At 40.5% G+C, this 18803-nt stretch overlaps 2 protein-coding genes across 5 annotated transcripts in view; both read right to left on the bottom strand.

Annotated features, from left to right (window-relative positions):
• STRN (striatin) overlaps positions 1 to 8676 on the bottom strand; it is a 68951-nt gene extending 60275 nt beyond the window's left edge. For all 4 annotated transcript variants that reach the window (XM_039568408.1, XM_039568407.1, XM_039568406.1 and 1 more), the window contains exon 1: positions 8273 to 8676. In XM_039568408.1, the coding sequence (XP_039424342.1) occupies positions 8273 to 8581 (309 nt within the window). In that variant the 5' untranslated portion in view covers positions 8582 to 8676. The remainder of the gene's footprint in view (positions 1 to 8272) is intronic.
• A 1236-nt stretch (positions 8677 to 9912) lies between these two features.
• Positions 9913 to 18803, bottom strand: part of HEATR5B (HEAT repeat containing 5B) — a 57741-nt gene continuing 48850 nt past the window's right edge. The window contains exons 34-36 of the mRNA XM_039568404.1: positions 17460 to 17611; positions 14266 to 14479; positions 9913 to 12669 (exon numbers count right to left, since the gene is read on the bottom strand). Of these exons, the coding sequence (XP_039424338.1) occupies positions 12365 to 12669; positions 14266 to 14479; positions 17460 to 17611 (671 nt within the window). The 3' untranslated portion in view covers positions 9913 to 12364. The remainder of the gene's footprint in view (positions 12670 to 14265; positions 14480 to 17459; positions 17612 to 18803) is intronic.

Consider the following 18803-nt stretch of genomic DNA (forward strand, 5'->3'; position numbering starts at 1 on the left):
TTAAAAGTATATTATATTTAGATATCTTTTTAGGCTGACACCTCAACACTACCAGAGAGTAGGAGATAAAAAAGTACTCCTCTTTAACAGGAAATTTTAAAAAATAAACATTCTATGACTGCTAAACAACTGATGCACATTTAGTATCAACTTCTATCAGTTACTGAATTTTACAGCTATTTCAAGTTAAAAGGCAATTTATTTTTTTTAATTCATAAGACTCAAAAATTATAAAAAGCCTTTCTATTCTTCTCTGAAATAGTCATCTTAATATTTTAAAGTAAATCTCACTTCAAATTCATGGACACTTAAAGGTTAACAGACATCATTTGACAAAGAGCTACTAAGACACACAATTCTCCACATAATGCTTCCAAAATTCAACAACCAGGTCTTCACAGGTTGAGAGAAAGAGAACAAAGAGAGGGGGAAAAACTGTAAGAAAAGTATTACAAAAAATATGCAGATAGCTAAAATAACTAAATACATTATGGAGATTGATTAATCTGGAACAGTTGTGCTAACCGGTCTACCAAGATCTGCCAGAAGGATTCTGCAGGCTGCCAGGGTACTCAGTATTTTAGATTATAGTTGGCTCACTGAAGCACTACATATTTTAGTATATTTGTAAATAAGTGTAAGCATGCCCCGGGGGTGAGAAGAAAAGAGAGGGAGTGGGGAGGGGAAATATCAATGGTCTAGTACAACTAGGGAACAATTTTAAGAGGCACCATACTTCACATCACTACACACACCTACTAGCACTCTGTGCCAGGAGAGGCTAGGAAGCTTTTGTAATTCCTGAAGCCACTTAAGATAACACAAAACTGAAGTGGGGCCACAGGCTGAAACGACTGGCGGGCACCAAGGCATATTTAACTTCACCCCACGAAGAAGGTACTTCACCCCATTCATCCCTCACATGCTCATGCTGGGTGATACCACCTCATGAGACCAGTGTACAGCACTATCTGCTACTGGTACTTTATTTTTGTTGGACTTCTCAGAGCTGTCCTAAAACTAGCATCAGAGCTAAACCCAGAAAATCCATCCAAAAGAAATCAAAGATTTAGCTTACAGTAAAAAAAATACGGCTAAAAATGCCATTTACTTACCTTCTTTGTCTCTGTTTTTCAAACAGTGTTTTCAAAGAGAAAACACTGTTTGAAAAACAAATTCAGTAAGACTGAAATACTCCTAATAAACAATCCAGAACTGATTCACAATTTATTCCGGGCAATACCTTGATTACTAACTTAGGCATCTCAAAAACAGGAGGACTCGTCTTTCCGCAGTTTGAAGTGTTTCAGTACATAGATCTCTGTTCAGAATGCCAGTCTTTCTTTTATCCTCTCTTCAGTGCTGCCTTTCACTGTTCTATCAGTTGTAAGCATGAAAACAGTTGCCAAGCAATGTATATTCAGCTCATTTAATCATTCTTCACTTGCAAAAATTTTCTCTAAACCTCCAGTCACTTCTGTGGCACACAGTACTTAAGTGGTGAATATTAACTTTTTTTTTGACCCAAAAGCATGTGCCATATAGACTGATACAAGCACAAAAAGAGTTCAGCTTTTAAATGTGATGTAATTCTATAAGCAACACTGCAATGGCATGTCACAAAATAATCACATATTATGAGCTGGAGTCCAAATTGCAAATGCTCAAACTTCTTTCCTCTTGCTGTACAAGAACGGCAGAAATGCAGCGACAGCAGTCAGCACCAGGATTGATAAACAGACTCATGGCCCACATTTAAACAGACAATGGAAGTTCACAGGCCGAATGAATCACTTGGGGTATGGCAAGACAAGGGAGAAAAAATCTGGAGGAGATTTTTAGATTTGGCTTCAGTAGCAGAAGGAGGAGTGAACCAGACTTGACCACACAAGCATTTGCAGAGGCAATTGGCACAGTCCTGCTCCTCACTCCTACATCCAGGATCAGCTACTCCTTATATTCAAGCATGCATGACCACTCTGAACTGACTTGGACATCAAGTGAAACAAACACAAAGATAAGTGATTTTGTTCTCACCTCCTGTTTACAAGCTTGGATATGAACATCATGCATGTCATTTTTGCTCTGATGCTTTTGCGATCCTGCCCTATGTGACTGCACTAAAGGGAAACATATTCCTGGCTAAGACCAGAAAAAATGCAGTCTTTCCACAATGCAATCTTTAATTTAGCTTATTTATCACTGGGTTATTACCAAAAATAATCAATACTAGTGAGTATATAGCAAACTTTTTTCAAATAGGAAAAGAACATATGGATGAGTTCATCTACAGGCCCACACAGAACAAGTCACTCAGACAAAATGAACCTTTGTCTTCACATTTCAAAGTATTTTTATTTCTAGATTATTGTCTGTGAAGCTTGGATTCTGAGTACTCTGAAATGATGCAAAAGAATTCTTTCAGGTATCCAAGCATTTCTCACCATTTAAAGCTAAAACATAAGAATCCCTCCTCTACTTCAAAGTCAATTCTCACCACTTTTTAACTAAGAAACTTAGAAATGAGGACTTGACAAGGCTTGCCAGCCTTGTGAAGCCAAATATACAAATAGGTTACTGACCAATACTTATTTTCTCAGAAAACTGTGTACTGGTAACAGTTTTAGTTAAGGCTTGGTATCTGTACAGTCTTACTTCTTTTAGCATTAAATTAAGATGAACTAAAAGTCTCAGGCAATTCGTGTGATCCTCCCTGGGGAATTTTACACAGACCGTTCTAAAATTAGTAAATAAAGTTTCCGTGTCTACTGAAACGTCAATAAAGGCTAAGTTATATTTGCAACTTGTTGATCCAACAGTGCCAAGTTACTTATCCCTGATGCAATAAAACAGCCACAAGCCAAGACCCTCAGCAGAAACAGAAGGGCTACATTTTGAGTAGGACACAGAGATACCAATTAATTAAAAATGTGCACTAATAAAGACACATAGGATGTTTTACCATATGCTAACCTGACACTGAAAACCAAAGTTTTCCACCTAGAATATAGCAATTTAATTGATTTTTGCTCAATCCAACAATTCCACAGCAATCACGAAAAACAGAAAAATGCCTTTTTCTTTTTGCAAGTATAACTTTCCATGAAAAGTCTTTGAAAGCTTTAAAGACCACTTGGAGTCAATGTAACACTGCAAAACTCTCTCTGTTCTTGCTATATCGATATTTACAGCAGCATTTTCCTAAATTATTTAGGCCTATTTAAGAAACACATTTTCATTACACTCAAACCAAATTACAGGTTTGACAGACATGAGAAGAATTGGAATATCTGATGGTAGGAAATGGCCAGATCAATTATGCAATAAAAAAAAATAAAACCCAGACTATAAAAACCAGGTACACACCTGCAAAGAACATTGTCTCATCAGTTTGTACTTACATTCTACAAATTTCTGAATTTCTGAAAATCACTGAACATTCACTCTCACTGGTCCTCTTGCCTTAAATAAAAGAAGCCATGACAGCATATCAATGATTATATTGGAATTAGCCAGAAAATACAGTTTGCTTCATGTGAATCTGGAAAATAGAAAGCTTGCTAAAAGAAGTCTGTGAAAGAAAGGATATCTGGTAGTCACCAAGGCCCATTTAGCAAATAAACACACCTCACTATTGTGACCATGGCTTATTTTCTTCTGCCTTGCCTTTGATTTATCTGAGATATATAAAACAATAAAGTTGAAATTACTGCTTTTCTGCAGTGGAAACACATGAAACATTAATCACTGGTGGTTCTTTTGTACTGTCTGCCTTATGAGAAAAAATATTTTATAGAAGACTTTTACATCACTTCTGCCAATTCACCTTTCACTGAGAATCTCAGAAATTTGACCCACACCATCATATTTGAAAATTTTATAGAGAACTTCTTCAAATGTTATTTATCTTCTATTTTATTGGTCAAACTGTATCTTTAGGACTTTTCCATTAACTTAATAACTGATTTCACCAACACACTGCTCATTAATTTTTCTCTGCACAACATTTTCAGATTATCCAACTATCAGAATGTCTTCTAACTAGAAATTTAATCCAACAAGAGGACCGTTATCTAAAAGCCAACAAACTGTAAATATCAACAATTTCTGAATCGAGTAACAAATGTCCTAAACCATACTATAAATAGCCACAGCCATCTGTCTGATTTGCCCCTTCTCCTCATTACTTCAACTTGTCTATCTCCAAGGACACAATCTTACCAAGTAGCATGCCTGGCCTGCCTCTTGCAGCAGAAAAGCAGCAGCAAGGGGCAAGATCTCCCACCGTGAACCCCTCCCAGCGAGCTAACATTACTAAATCTAACTTCCATACCCAATCTCAAGTGCTTATCTGTAACTTCCATCACATTCCTTCTATTACAGCTGTTTGCTGTAATTTAACCACATTTTATCTCATTTCATTATCTCTTTCCCTATCACTTGGGTGGTGTTTTTTCTTTTGGCACTGTCTTACAAGGACTATTTTTAACAAAGCTGTAGAAACACAAGCACATTGTATCCACCCATTCTCCCTAATTTCCTTGCAAACCTTTTCAGAGGAAAGTTTACCCAGGAAAAATAATTTTCATGTAATGGTATCAGGTCCCACCACTCACATGGAGTCTGCTACTCTAAAGAAACAAGTTCCTAGTTAGAGGAAATGAAAACTTCAGTAGTGACAAGGACAAAAGCTAGAAAATTCCTTAGCAGGATGTGGGGTTGTCCATACACACAGTTACATACAGTATAGCAGTTTGTTGCAATTTAGACCATTTGTGAAATAGGAAGAAATGCCAAAGTCTGCAAATTTGCACTTTTGCCAGAAAAATGTTTGTCAGAAGCAGAACTTTCCACAGCAACATATGCATTGCTTGCAAAGACAACATTTCTAGTCAAAACAAAAGCCATACACACACACACCTTCCAAGCTCATCCAGCTTTGTCGCTTGCTGGGACAAGGACGTGCATCGGCAGCACTCAGCTCTGCGGGGTCCCAGCCCCGGGGGCAGAGTCCCCATTGCTCCCCCCAGGGGTGACAGATGGCTAATTAAAAGGGAAATAACATCGGCAACAGTCACTCCCAACCAGTCAGAAGACGTATGGTTAAGGCAAGACACCACTATGGGAGGCAGTTCAACCCCTGCCTGCCTCAAGCAAAGATATGGATTTCAGTGCCCTGCACATGCATTTGATCAAACCCTTTGCTATTTTCGGATGGGCTTGTCCAACACATAATGACAACTCTGAAATGTCTCTGTGTCAGTCCAGAAAAATGCAGAATGAAAAAAACCTGAAGTTTAAAACCAGCAGAACAGGAAACCCTGTCTTGTCAACTCTCCCAAGCAGCTGCTAGAAGAACCTAAGAAAAGGAAAATCACTAATTTCTGAAAAGATATGAAAATAGATTATAACGCCATAAAACACTGTTTGTGAATACTTAAATGAGGATTAATAACATTAGTATTTATCCTAGTTAATTACTTCATAGGGCATCACAAAAGTCTATTCTTAGGGTAATTTTTCAATCTGCAGATGTCAAAGTACTGTAAACAGAAAGCAAGCATTAAAAGTTAAATATGTAATCAGCAGATAAGCATCATGGGGGCCCCATATTAATCTGTTTTCATTCTTATTTGATATACACAGCTTACTAATGATGTTTGTACTGCAGTCCTCTTTCGCCTCTAATGAGGAAGATTATATAATACAGGCAACAATAATTTCAAAAGGTTCAAGAAAAATAATTAGAAGATCAGAATAAGCATGAATATTTGCCAGGGAAAGCAAAATATAGGCACTGGTAGGAAGAAAAACCTTGGCAAGGCAGTACTAGACCAGTACCTAAGAACAGATTAAGCTGCCCGGCCTGCCAGCTCACACACGTTATGAGCTTGGGTGTGTGTCTCCTCAACAAGCACCACAGAACACAACAGAAAGGTATTCTACCTGAATATCACATCTAGTTCCACACAGTTAATTAGAGGGATAAGAAAAAGAGAAAATGAAAAGAAGCCCAGAGAGGAAGAAAAGGAAGCCAGGAAATCACAATGGGACTGACTTACAAGATGGTTTTTTGGAGAGAGGGTATATTTTGGAGCAAACCAACAACTACAGAGCAGAAGCCAAGCACAGTAATACTGTGGCATAAGGTATCCCAAGTATTTCAATACCATGGCAGGTAAGGAACCAGAGATAAAAGAAATCTACCTCTAAGAAACTAGATCAATTGCAAGAAAAATTATGGGATACTAAGACCACCACACTAAATAGGTCCTTTGCCCCACAGCCTCCCAAGAGTGGATGGATAGTCTAGCACTGGAATTTGCATTGGATAGAAGTACAATGAGGAGCACTGCATCTTTATCTCAAGAGAGAAAGTGTCTGACCTCAAATTTCCATTACTCTGTTAAACATTTCCAAATACATAGGCCAACAAAAGGCTTCAGAAGGAGCACAGACCAAGTCTGTAATTAACACTGCTCATGCTTCAGGTGTACAATTTCTAAAAGCCATCCTGTAGTTGCTGAATCCCTACCACAAACCTCTCACATGAATCCAAGAACGTTCATCTGCAAATGGTCACAGCAGACGTTAATGCCTGATGTCTACAGAGGTAGCCAAGAATTTTGCACCTTCCTGAACATGACTCTGCAGCAGATAAATGCTGTTACAGCTTGTGGCAATGCCAGCCACAGCTAATTATAACTTTATTGAGATGTTTTGGCAAGAGTCAAAGGCATTCAAGCAAACAACGTGTGATGGGGTTATCTGCCACTGATAATACATGACTTCTGCGAACAGTCTAAATACTCTACTTCTTTCCTCCTGTCTCATCCATAACACCAAGCTTTTGAGGGATACCTGGGGAAGAAGGAGGAATGACATGCTGTTGAAGGACACGATAAATATGCAAAATGTTAATACTTTTAATGCAGTGGCAAAATTTCTTAGGTCCTGTAAACTTATTTTTTTTTCTCCAAAGCAATATTTGGTATCTTTACCAGCTATGAATATATGTCAAGATATTTATGGACCTCCACTGGATATATGACACGTGATGCTATTCCTATACACAGCTAAGCTAGTAACTTTCTACACAGTATTTACTGGATGTAGTGAATAGAAGCATGATTCAGTTACTAACTAATTTCTCATTGAATCATTGAAGTTAAAATAAAAATTACTCTCTTGTCCTCATGACCACTTCCTTTAAATTCGTGCAAGGGAACTCTCATTAAAGAACATCAAATCTGCCACTCTTCTCAGAGTGGTTGTTTGATGTTACTATAGAAAGTAAAATTTAAAAGATGAAAAAAAAACCCAACCCAATAACCAAAAAATAGAGAAGTGGTTTGCATTGCTAAACAGACTCAAGACTCTCTTGACAAAGACTGTACTTTCAAGGAAAGCTATAGAAAGAAGGGATGGACAGGAAGAAAGAGACAAAGAAAGGAGATCTAAAAAGGAAACCAGTAGACACTTTTCAGTCTCAAACACGGCCAAATGAGAATCAGTGGGCTGCTGGTAACATGGGCAGCGTTAAGGTTTAACACAGGGATTTTCTTGTAAACACCACCGAAGAGGAACGAAGGCAGTTGCATTATCGACTGTTATTGGAGTTAATGCAACGTGCACATCACTGAAGTATCTGACAGCAATGGCTCTAGGCCAGCAGCTCACAAGTTCTTTAACCACAAGATCACTATCAATCCTTTCATGCATTAATGAGCGTATCAACCCCATCGCTTTTCAAACGAAAACACTACATAACGTGCCCCATAGTAGCGAAGGGGATCCAGCCGGTCCCACGGGCCTGGTCGCTGTGCGGGAGAGGCAGCATCGAGGGCCGGGGGCAAATGCGGCACGAGCGGCGGTGCAGCGGCACAACGGGGGCGCGCTACTCGCCGGGGGCACATTTTAAGAGGGATTATGAAACTGGTGACAAGTTGGGGCGGCCGACCCTGAGGGGCACCCGGAAAACTCCGGGGAGGCGGCGACAGCGGCAGAGCGCGCAGGGCCCGCTCCCCGCCGGGCAGGGCCCGCTCCCCGCCGGGCCGGCCGCCACGTCCCACCCCGCTCCCGGCCGCGGCGGGGGGCGGCCGCCCTGGGGGCAGTGGAACAGCCCGGGCTGCCGCTTCTTCTCGGGGAAGAGGACAAGCCGTGGCAGCGCCCTGAGCGGCCGCTCCCCTCCAGCTGCGTAGGGACGGAGGACACGGAGGGGGAGCGGCTGCGGGAGCCGGGGGTGTGGGGGGTAGAAGGTCGCGGGTGTTACCTGCAGCTCCGCCCGCTCCGCCTCCCACTCGGCGCGCTCCGCCTCGAAGCGGCCCCACTCGTGCTGCAGGAAATGCAGGATGCCCGGCACGCTGTATTGAGCCCGGGACGCCGAGAGCGGCGCGGCGGCTCCGGAGGCTGAGACCCCCCCTCCTCCGCCGCCGCCTCCTCCTGCTGCCGCCGCCGCGGCCGCCGCTGCCGCCGCCTCGCCCGGCTCCAACCCCGGCCCGCCCGCCGGCGGCGGCAGCAGGAGGGCGTTGTTGTTGTTGTTGTTGCTGAAGAAGACGCCGGGCCCCGCTTGCTCGTCCATGGCCGGGCCGGGTCCGCCTGGCTCGCCGCCGCCGCTCCCGCCGCGTCCCGGCAGCAGCAGCAGCAACAACCTGGGCGCGTCCCGCCCGCCGTCACCGCCTGACAGCCGCCCCCGCCCGCTGCTACGGCGGCCCGGCGGGAACAGCGGCGGGGAGCGATTCGCCCCACCGCCTCGCGCGGCGTCCTGGGAAATGTAGTTCCGCTGGCTAGCGGGGAGGACCTCCTGACCCCTGCCTTCTCCCCGCGCCGCCCGTACTTCCAAGGATGGCGTTCCGGCGGCTCAGCCTCAGTCCCGGGACATGCGGTCCGGTCGGCTGGGCGGGGGCGAGGGCGCCGGCGGGAGGAGCAGGGCAAGGGCAGTCCCGTGCTGTAGCGGAAGCACAGGTTAATGGTCACTTCCACCTCCGAACGGGATTTAAACGGCTTGGGCTCTCCCGCAGCCCGCCCTAGGGACACGGGCAGGGCAGGTGCGTCGCAGCAGTTCCGCATGCTCCGGTCGGGCCCTGCCCTGGCAGCCCCGGCCTTTCTGCTTCGTCCCTGTTCTGAGCAGCGCTCGGCCTCACACTGCCAAAAGCTGTAAACCCTGCTCAAGGCTACAGAGGATTTCTTGAGCATCGTTCGCAATGCTGGGAAGGAGAGCGACACAACATTTTTCAGTAATTGCCACGCTGCCTGTTCAGCGAGGAAAGGGAAAACAGGATCCTGGGGGACTGAGGGCGCAAGCTGCCGGCAGAACTGCCCTCTCCCCATGGCATCAAGGGACGAAGCCATGTGCGCACCAGCAGCAGCGCCTTGCTGAGGGCAGCCGCTCCATCAGGCTGTGCCGAGGGCCGGGTGCCAGCACTGTGGGAAGGGGGTGTGTGCCACCAAGGCGGGGCCGTGGGGCTCCCGCGGGCGCTGGGAACGGGCCCCGCTTGTGCCACTTGCGCCCTTCGCCGTGCGCACCAGGAGTGCCTCGCTGCCTTCTCAAGCAGCGTTTCCTGTTTCCCTGTGGCTGTTCCGAAACCATAGTCGCCTGCTTCGTAACCTTGCCCGCAGAGTTTGAGCTGTGGCTGCTGAACGATCTCTCTGGGAAAGACCACTAAGGAAGCTTACAGAGAGCAGCGAGGAAACAGGAGCCAAAACACGGGACAGGGAGCGTGATCTGAGGGACCTCGGCAAGGAACCAGTGTAGAACAAGGCTCACCCAGAAAGGAAGGAACAGCAGAGAGGGAGATGAAAGATGCGAAGGGGAAGCGGAGCAAACAGTTTCATTAAAAGCACATTTAAAACGCCACTGACAAAGAAAAAGATGAAAAAGACAGTGACAAACAACAATAAGCACTACGGCAATTTCAAGTTACTTCAGTTTTTTTAATCAAATGGAATTTGATGCCAAAATATTGTGCAAAACCACATGATTATACCTTTAGTATCAGGAGCAAGCACAGAAGCAAACGAGGACTAAACTGGGGAAGGATGTATACAAACGAGAGTTGTGCATGTTGTAGACAGCCACACAAAATACAAAGAAAAACCTCTCCCTTCTCTATCCCTCTACATCTATCTAGTGCCATTTTCTCTTCTGCTCACTTTCTTCTATTGTTCTACGGAATTTTTAGTTATGCTTGATTGCTACACTTCCCTCCCCCCTTCTGAGTTTTCAGACATTTTGTCAACTAGAGTCTAACCAAAACTTAAAAGTGCTGAGAAAAAACTTAAGGTAAACAAAACATAATTATAGACAAAATCTTTCCAAGAAGTCATTCAGTCCTAGACTACCTGGTGGAGGGGTGGGAATCCAAAACAGGTCATAAACTTGTTTTCTGTTTTACTTGCAAAATGTTTGTGTTGAATTTTGAAGTGGAAGAGTTCCCTTAATACTTTCAAATGTTAAATTGGTTCAGAACTTCTTCTAAGCAATACAGATTTGTAATGCTGGAAAGACTTATTAGAAAGGGATATATTTCAATCAATTTAATTCCCACTACCCCTACTAAGATGAAAAAACTAGTGAAGTTACTTTCCTTCTCATGTACAGCACACTGTTTTTACTTCTGCACATATCTTTACTCCTGTAGAACAATGGAACAAGACTTAATTAACATCTTTATGGAAAAAAAATTGAGATTAGAGTATGCACCACTTGCTGTGTCCTCACTTTAGTACTAAAACATTCACTGTGAAATAAAAGCATTTTTGAGTTTATGTGAAATATTTTGCACACAGCACCTACCATAGGGTGAAAGAGCATTGTCTTGACCATTTTGCATAGGTACTCCAAGGGATATTAGATAAGGTCTTACAGGAAAATAGAAAGCCTAGAGGCAAGTATCTATGCAAAAATAGTGATCTACAAATATTTTAAGCAGATATTAGTCATATTCAATTCTATTTACTATCCCTTTGTTATATTTGAAGTTGAAGCATCTGAAATACGCAGTTTTTACAGAGTATACAGAGAAAAATCAGAGATGAAACTCAGCAGGCCTAGTCAAGATCTCTGGTTATGTGACTTCTCTCTATAAAGCAAAATGTATAGAAAGATCCCTATAAAAGCCCATAAATTCAACAGCTATGTCAAAAAATTCATGTAAGTCAGTCTTGTGTACACAAGAAAATACATGGTTCCACACTTCTGCCAATAGGAAGGGTGAGGCCTGGCAGCAGACAGACACTGGGAGTCCCTGGCTGTGCGCTGCAAGGTTAGCACAGCACCTGAGCTCTAAGCTCCAAAATCTGCACATCAGACACTCAGATGTGAGGGGACCAAAATGCTTTTGAAAAAAGCCTAGTAGGGGAAGGAAAAACTGGAGGAGCCTGACTCTCAATTGTGTTCTGCCCCCTGAGTCAGTACAGTGCAAAGTGCTCCAGTACCTCTGCTTGTAAACTTGATCAAGGACTACAGGTATGATGTATCCAGAGACTAAAATCTAGCAGGAAGGTTAAATACCTGTGAGTCTGGACAAAGGGCAGAGCATTGACTCATCACATATTCAACCAGTTGCTGGCAGAACAGGAAGACTGCAAACACAGAGCACTTTACAAGGGCCAAAATCTACACCTACAGAAATGCAGATAGCAGACAGCTCTCTTTATAAACTCAGTTTCCAGTGCATTCTTTCAAATTTATCTTAGAAGAGATAGGGGATTAGATTCTTTGCATCCTTTATTCATTTTCAAGCATGGAAACGGATTTGAAAGAGATATACACCACATAAATAAGGACAACTCATTAAGACAGCATGCTTGATCATTAACCTTAAGAAAGGCTGAAAATTTCCTATTCTTTTGTTATGGGGTTTTGTTTTTTTTTTTCATGCAAGCTGAAATGGTCTACAAAGTCTGACAATCCCCTTCCCTACTTTTTTTCTAAAAGGAAAAAATTCATACTTCTACACTTGAAATTCCCCATGGTACAGGGTAAGTACTTCATAACATTTTTTCCTCTTCTCTCCATCCCCACTGTGTTAGCGTGTTGGCACAATGGCAGGATAACAATCACCAGATTTCAAAAACCACTGGAGGGTTTGGGATAGCTTTTAAAAATAAATAAAACTATTTAGATACAGAATAATTTTTTGCTGGATAATTTATAACAGAAATTCATAAATATGATCACAATTTCCTAAAAATCTATACAAATACAAGTAACACCACTTCCCTTGTAATGCATGGATTTCAAGTAATTACACAAAGCTCCATCAGACAGCCTTTCACATACAAATTACACAAAATTAGACATGTATGCAGGGATAATGTAATGCTTCTGACTACTTAATGGTCCAAAAATAATAAAACTAATTCAAAAAAAGCTAGTTTTCAGTTTAATTGTTGGGGTGGAATGTACTGTGGGTGGTGGTTGCCTAGCAGCTGCTTTTGCTTTGCTGGCCTGACTTGCTCGGACTGCAGTTTCTAGACGTGTTTTCAATTCAGGAGCAGCTCCCATTACTGTCTTGAAAGCATGGGGGTAAAGTGGACCAATGTGCATTAGATTCTGAAGTGCAAATTCGTGAAGATCCTTAGATGTTGTAGATGCAGAAGCAAAGGCATTTTCATTCAGTAAATAGGAGATCAGAGTGGGAACGAGAAGGGCAAGCAACTGCACTCCTAAAAATGAAAGAAAAAAACGTAATTACCATATCAGAGAATGAAACAAAATAAAATTTATCACTTACTAGACTTATAAGGGTAATACTGTTTTCAGAACTGACATTAGAAACTGTAATCAAAAATTATCAAATTAAAACAACTGAAATGTAGATGGCTTCCTGTGCTTTGATCACTCAAATCTTTCTTACCAGGACTGGGTTTCAGATTTCTATTATTTTTCATTACAGCTATGTTGATCCTGACGCTTATTTTGAGATGCTTTTGCACCATCTGATTGCAGATCATTGATGAAAGATTGTAAGATGTAGAGTGCCTATCATATTAAAGGATTTCAAAACACTTTTCAGGCAGACAGAAATGTTACTCAGTTGAATCTGAGTATCAGCCTCCCCAGCAAGCATAAGTGAACTGATACTAGTATGCAAGCATTCACAAAAGTCAGGGATAGTTACCTGCTGTTATTTATATTGGTCTGGGAGATCCAAAAACTAGCATGGCAGCTATACTTCAACTAGCATGATCTAATAAGGCCACAGCCCAAAATGGCAAAGGGATCAAAAGGGTTGACCTTGAGAACAAAAAAAGCAGCTGAACTTAAGCAACAAGGCAAATTTTTGTATCTAGAAAGGATATAAGTACATCTTTGAAATGTGTAACCTGTTAATTGTACATTTTAAGCTCAAAGAACTTAAAAATGCATGGTAACTCATTTATCCAAACTTTTTAGATTACCAGAGTATTAATTATTTTCCCTTAAAGGTTTTGACTAATTCATACTCATGGGGTGATTGTCTCCAGCCAGCAAAAAATCAGATGTTCTGTTTCCTCATTCGTTTCAGTTACTCTCTCACTTTCATTTCACATGTTTCAAACAACGGTGCCAGAAGCAGAGTGAGGGTCAAGAAATTTAGTATCTTATCAACAAAGAGAAACTCCAACAAGGAGTATGTTGGGGGAAAAAAAAAAAACACAAAAACCAACCAAGAAAACCTCAAAAAAACTCTACATAAAACCAATAGTAGTATTTTTACAACGAACTTTTTCAGCATTTGAAGTCAAATGTCTGCACAGTAGGTCTTCAGAATGCACATTGTTTCGGTGGGAGAATAACTAACTTTAAGATAAACTACAAGTAATGTATTCTATCTAGTGAATCTTGCTTCATCTACAATCAAGATACTCTTGACAAGAGTATCTTCTCAATTTCTTGGGCTCTTTAGATAAAACTTGTTGAGCTGGTAGATGCAAAAAATTGATAAAAGTCTACTAAAATAATAAAAGTTAACAATGAGAAAAAGTAAATTTAAACAGCATGAATTACAAATTTCCAAACAGAAAAAAATATCCCTCATTAGTGCAGTTCATGTTTACATATTTTTCCTGCCATCACCACAAATGCAAAGGCTACAGTGTATCATGCTGTGTATGCTATGCAAGTTCACGTATACAAAAGTTCTAGCACTGGAATTACAAAAGCGTGTTGCACACACGGTCCATTTGTGACTATGCCATCAAGCTCCTAACTGCAAGATTTCTAATGTTCAATATTCTATTTTAGCATTACTCATTTCTCTAGAAAACCTAAATACTTACTATTCTGCTCCTCACCAAGGGCAACCAATGTTTCAAGGACTTTAATTCCTTCCTGGACTGCTAAAAGTTCCAGATTGTTGTTCGGGCGGCTCCTTTCCACAGCTTTCAACTTCTCAACCATGATAGGGGCCAAGGAATGAATATATGGAGTTGACAGGGCACGATTGGTGTGTTGGAACACAGAAAGCAGAAGCTGGTAACACTTGGCTTGAACCTAATCAAATCAAGATAAATACATTGCCCTCAAGGTTATTTGTTAACTCAGGGAATTCTCATAAACTCGGTTATCTCTGATTTAAAATTAAAAAAAAAAAAAAATTAAAAAAAGAATTAAAAAAATTTAAAAAAAAATGGGAAAGAAACATACTAAGTAAGAGGGAAGTAGCAACACAGCCCATCTAGTAAAACAGTATTAGCCCAGCATTCAATAAAAGGAAGGCAAATTAGAAAGAACATGCCAGTACTAAGTAGGAGTAACAATAAAAACTCAGAGAAAATAAAGGCATAGTTAATGTCATACAAGTCAGTCACACCAGTTCACAGTGAACTACATCTTTCAAGTCTCAGAACTACCAGCTCTAATAGTAGATTAATCTTCAAAATCATGATATGCTATTCCAATCCCAGAAAGGCAACACAGCCCATAAAAATGACTTGGAACAAAGTGATCTTACTGCTCTAACACGAGCCAGGGCTGTAGCCAAAAGTGTCAGGCCTGTCCCCCCCCTCCTTCTCATTCTCCATCTAGTGCTGGTAGTAGCATAGGAGTAAATGTGTAGCCATACTGTGAGCTGATCACAGAATGCTCTCCTTGTCTTCCTTCTATTTTGTTTTTTACCCTCCTCCCTCTCTGTGGAAAGCAGAGATTATTAAAGCCAAGATTTGGGAAAATGACTCACTGATGATCTTGTTCAGATGAATTTATGAATGCATTTTTTTGGGGCATATGAAGATCTTCCTCCAAAAACCTCACACAAATAACCCAGACTTTTTGAAAAGGTGAAGCCTCACAACAAATATGATGATAGAACATTGTACATGTTTTCTAACTGCACTCAAGTCCAAACAGGATGAGTTATTGAGCACATGCTGAACAGAAATGTTCTAGAGGAAGTACTACTGAACAAAACGATCTGTGTGGAGATCCAGGGATTACTGGAAACATAGATACATAAATAAAAACATGAAATAAAAATCGCAGATCATAAAAACTACTGGTAAGAAAATACAAGTTTTGCAGCTCATGTTACTGTTAATTCAATGGGATACAGCTGCAGGTTTTCTATACAATTCAATTTTTAAGGTCTGAAGTAATAACACTTCTCGTACCATTTGTATGCTTTATAACAGAGCTCCACAGAAGAACATTTTTCCTTAACGCCTTACTCACCATCATCTTCGACCTTTTCAACAAATTCTACCTCTCTCTCTCCATACCATTACAAATAATTCTCTTCCTTTTCTGCCTTTCTTTAAACTTAATTCCTTATTAGCTGTTAAAGATTATTAGATTAGTCTTTGAAATAAGGAGTAAAAGTCTCTTTTCTTAAATGAAGACATATTTCGAAAGAGTTTTATTACTGCATCTGACAGCAGAATTTCATCCAAGCTTTTTTCCTTTGATCTGTGTAATATAAAACTTTGGACTATTGTGCATTCACAGAAGTCTACAGAAACTTCTGTCAGGTAAAATCAGGGCTTCTTCAAAGCAAAAGGGGCACACTCTCATGTAAAACTTGCCCAACAGCATTGAAACACTTGGGTCTCTCAACTGAGTTATCTTGTTGGAACAAAAGGGAATTGAGCTCACCAGACTTCTGATTATTACTATATATGATATTTAACCTTTTCATGTGGTAATAGTTTCAAAAATACTCCTGTATTTCTTTTAAGGCATCAGTTCTTTGGAAGAGTTTTCTCCTTAATCAGTTCAATGCACTTAGAACAATCACTATCATGCTTTTATTACAAACAGGTGTCTCGTTACTGGCTGCCACAATGAGTATTTTACATTTAAAAAGCTAGAATGAAAACACAAGTATTACAGAGTATATGCTCTGCACATCAGTGAGAAGAGAGTGGACACCATCTGGCTGCTGTCCAAGCTTGCTCTGTGCATTACAAAAATAGTGGTAAGTTCCAGCTGACGGGCAGCTTTCCAGCAGGGTAGTGGGCGACAATGTACTTCTCTCTCCCTGCTCATGTGTTTATATAGAGCTGAGAGAGAGTATGACATTAAAGTTTCGCTTAATACAACTGACATTTCCATTCACACAATATAATTCTAAGTAGCTTTCCATCCAGAGTCAGGCTTCAGAATCAACTGAATTTTATGTTCATGCTGGAAAACACCTGCCCTGCTACAGAGAATTATCAGTCTAAACAGGATTTTAAATGCCCCACTGTGACCCGAAACACATCCGCATTTTTTGCGTGTTTTTCTTCTCAGGAATCTCTGCTGTGTTTGCTTGTGGAAACATTATAGATTTCTCTCCTTAGCTCCCACCTGCAGATTTGTATACCCATTCAAACTGATACAAGCATGGCTGGAAAAGTTAAGCTTAACAGTGCATTAGCCTGCCTGAACCAAGTCAGTCTACAACTTTTTAACTTTCTTCTTTATGAGAAAACAATTCAGAAGGTATTTCACAAAGACAAGCCAAAGGGCAGAAGTGAAATCATGAGACAAATGAATTAGATCTGTAGGTATTCTGATGGTGACCACAAAATTGTATTTTTGCTCACAAACTGAGTTTTGTATGAACGTGTAAAATAAGCACAGGTTTTGCACCAATGTAAAATTATCAGAAATGTGGGCTGTAATTTTATCTACAGAAAAAATGGTTTAGTTTGTATTATAAAAGATCAATGCTAATGTAGAAATGTCTCCACTCTATGGTAACCAACCTTTTCATCTAATAAAACTTCATATACCAAAGACTGGTTTTGCCTTTTAAAAAGCTGAAGTCAAGAACCTGGCATAAGGCCACAAACACACTTTATCTAGAAGCAATTAGTTTGGGTTATTTTGCTCATGAGTTTCAATAATGCACTGTTGAAAATTCTAGTTATTTTGACAGCAGTATCTGTCCCTGAAGTAAAGGCACCACAAATCATTCAGGAAATGTGTTAAATATATCACAATTAGGTTTTGCCAGCCATATATCATCCACATTCCTATAACATGATCTTACCCAAGGATCAGAAGAATTCAATGCACTTCTGAATCTGTTCATACATCCATTTTGTAAAGACTGCACTCCAATTATTTCAGGGCTTGCTGACCAGAGGAAGAGAGTAATAGCTGTAAGTATGCTTACTTCATCAAGAATAGGTTTTGAGGCTTCTGAAAAACAAAACCAAATATGCTGCTAGCTTATTCCAAAAAGGCTTTAGCATTTATTTAGTAAAAGTCAGTGAACACAGATAAACTTACAAAGGGGAAATATATACACTTGATATTATTTGCAACTGCGCATGCATTTACTTATTACAGTATCATTATTGACTGTGACTGACAAAAATCTGAGCAACTCTATTCTAACAGTTGTTTTAATACAGTAAGTCAATCTTTCTGAAACTTAAGTATCAAGGCAAACATCATCATCCACACTTTCTCAGACCAAGTCATATTTTTGTTTTCAATGTGTAAACAAGAGGGGAAAAAATATTTTTAGATCTTTTCCCCGTTAAAGATCTACTTCACTTTTTAAAATTATTATCTTCAGCTGATACAGCAGAGTAAGAAACAGATGTCCAGCATGGCAACAACTTTTACTTAAAATGAGGTTTCACAGAAAACTAGTTGATCTGACAGCCAGCTGTCACCACTAGGAACAGTCCTACTTTAACCTTTCCTGCTTTTCAAATAGCCTGTATTTGCCATTGTCATATTTTTTTTTCCTTGTATAAGCTCTGTCTTCACAGATCTCATTCAATAATTCACAATTATTGGAACAAAAATATGTATATTTATATATAAACTATTATAATATATATAAAAAGCACTGTTCTGCTGGTCTGGTTGGCCACATTGGTTCTGCTCTCCCCTGAGAGGCACAAAGAAACAGCATATATAAAGTCAGCAAAAAAGAAAAACAACATGACTGCCCTTCACAAATGTCAGCTAGTCACTCAATTGGCTTAGCCATAATGTGAAACCTCACTTCAAAAAACTACTGCAAGCATTTAAAGTGACAATTTTTCTTACATTATTTAAATTATTTTATATTTACATTGTTTAAATTTTATTGAATGATGAGGTTTGAAATTGAATGCAGTGGACCTTACTTAGATTTTTGTGTGTGTGACTATCACACTTCACAGAAGATTGGAAAGGAAAACATACGCTCTTGCAAGGAACCAAGAAAAATTTCTGAAGTCTCCAAAAAAGCCTACAGCCAGTGATGTTTCTGGAAAGAGGGCCTGAGAAATCTCTACAGTAACTAAAGGCTGGAAAACGAGAGCTGATGTGACAAATCAAATTAGAAGTTTGGCTTGGTTAACACAAACCTAGTGATCCTCCCCCTTCGGACATT

This window comes from Corvus cornix, chromosome 3 (genome assembly GCF_000738735.6).
Source record: "Corvus cornix cornix isolate S_Up_H32 chromosome 3, ASM73873v5, whole genome shotgun sequence".
In the NCBI taxonomy this organism is placed as follows: domain Eukaryota; kingdom Metazoa; phylum Chordata; class Aves; order Passeriformes; family Corvidae; genus Corvus; species Corvus cornix.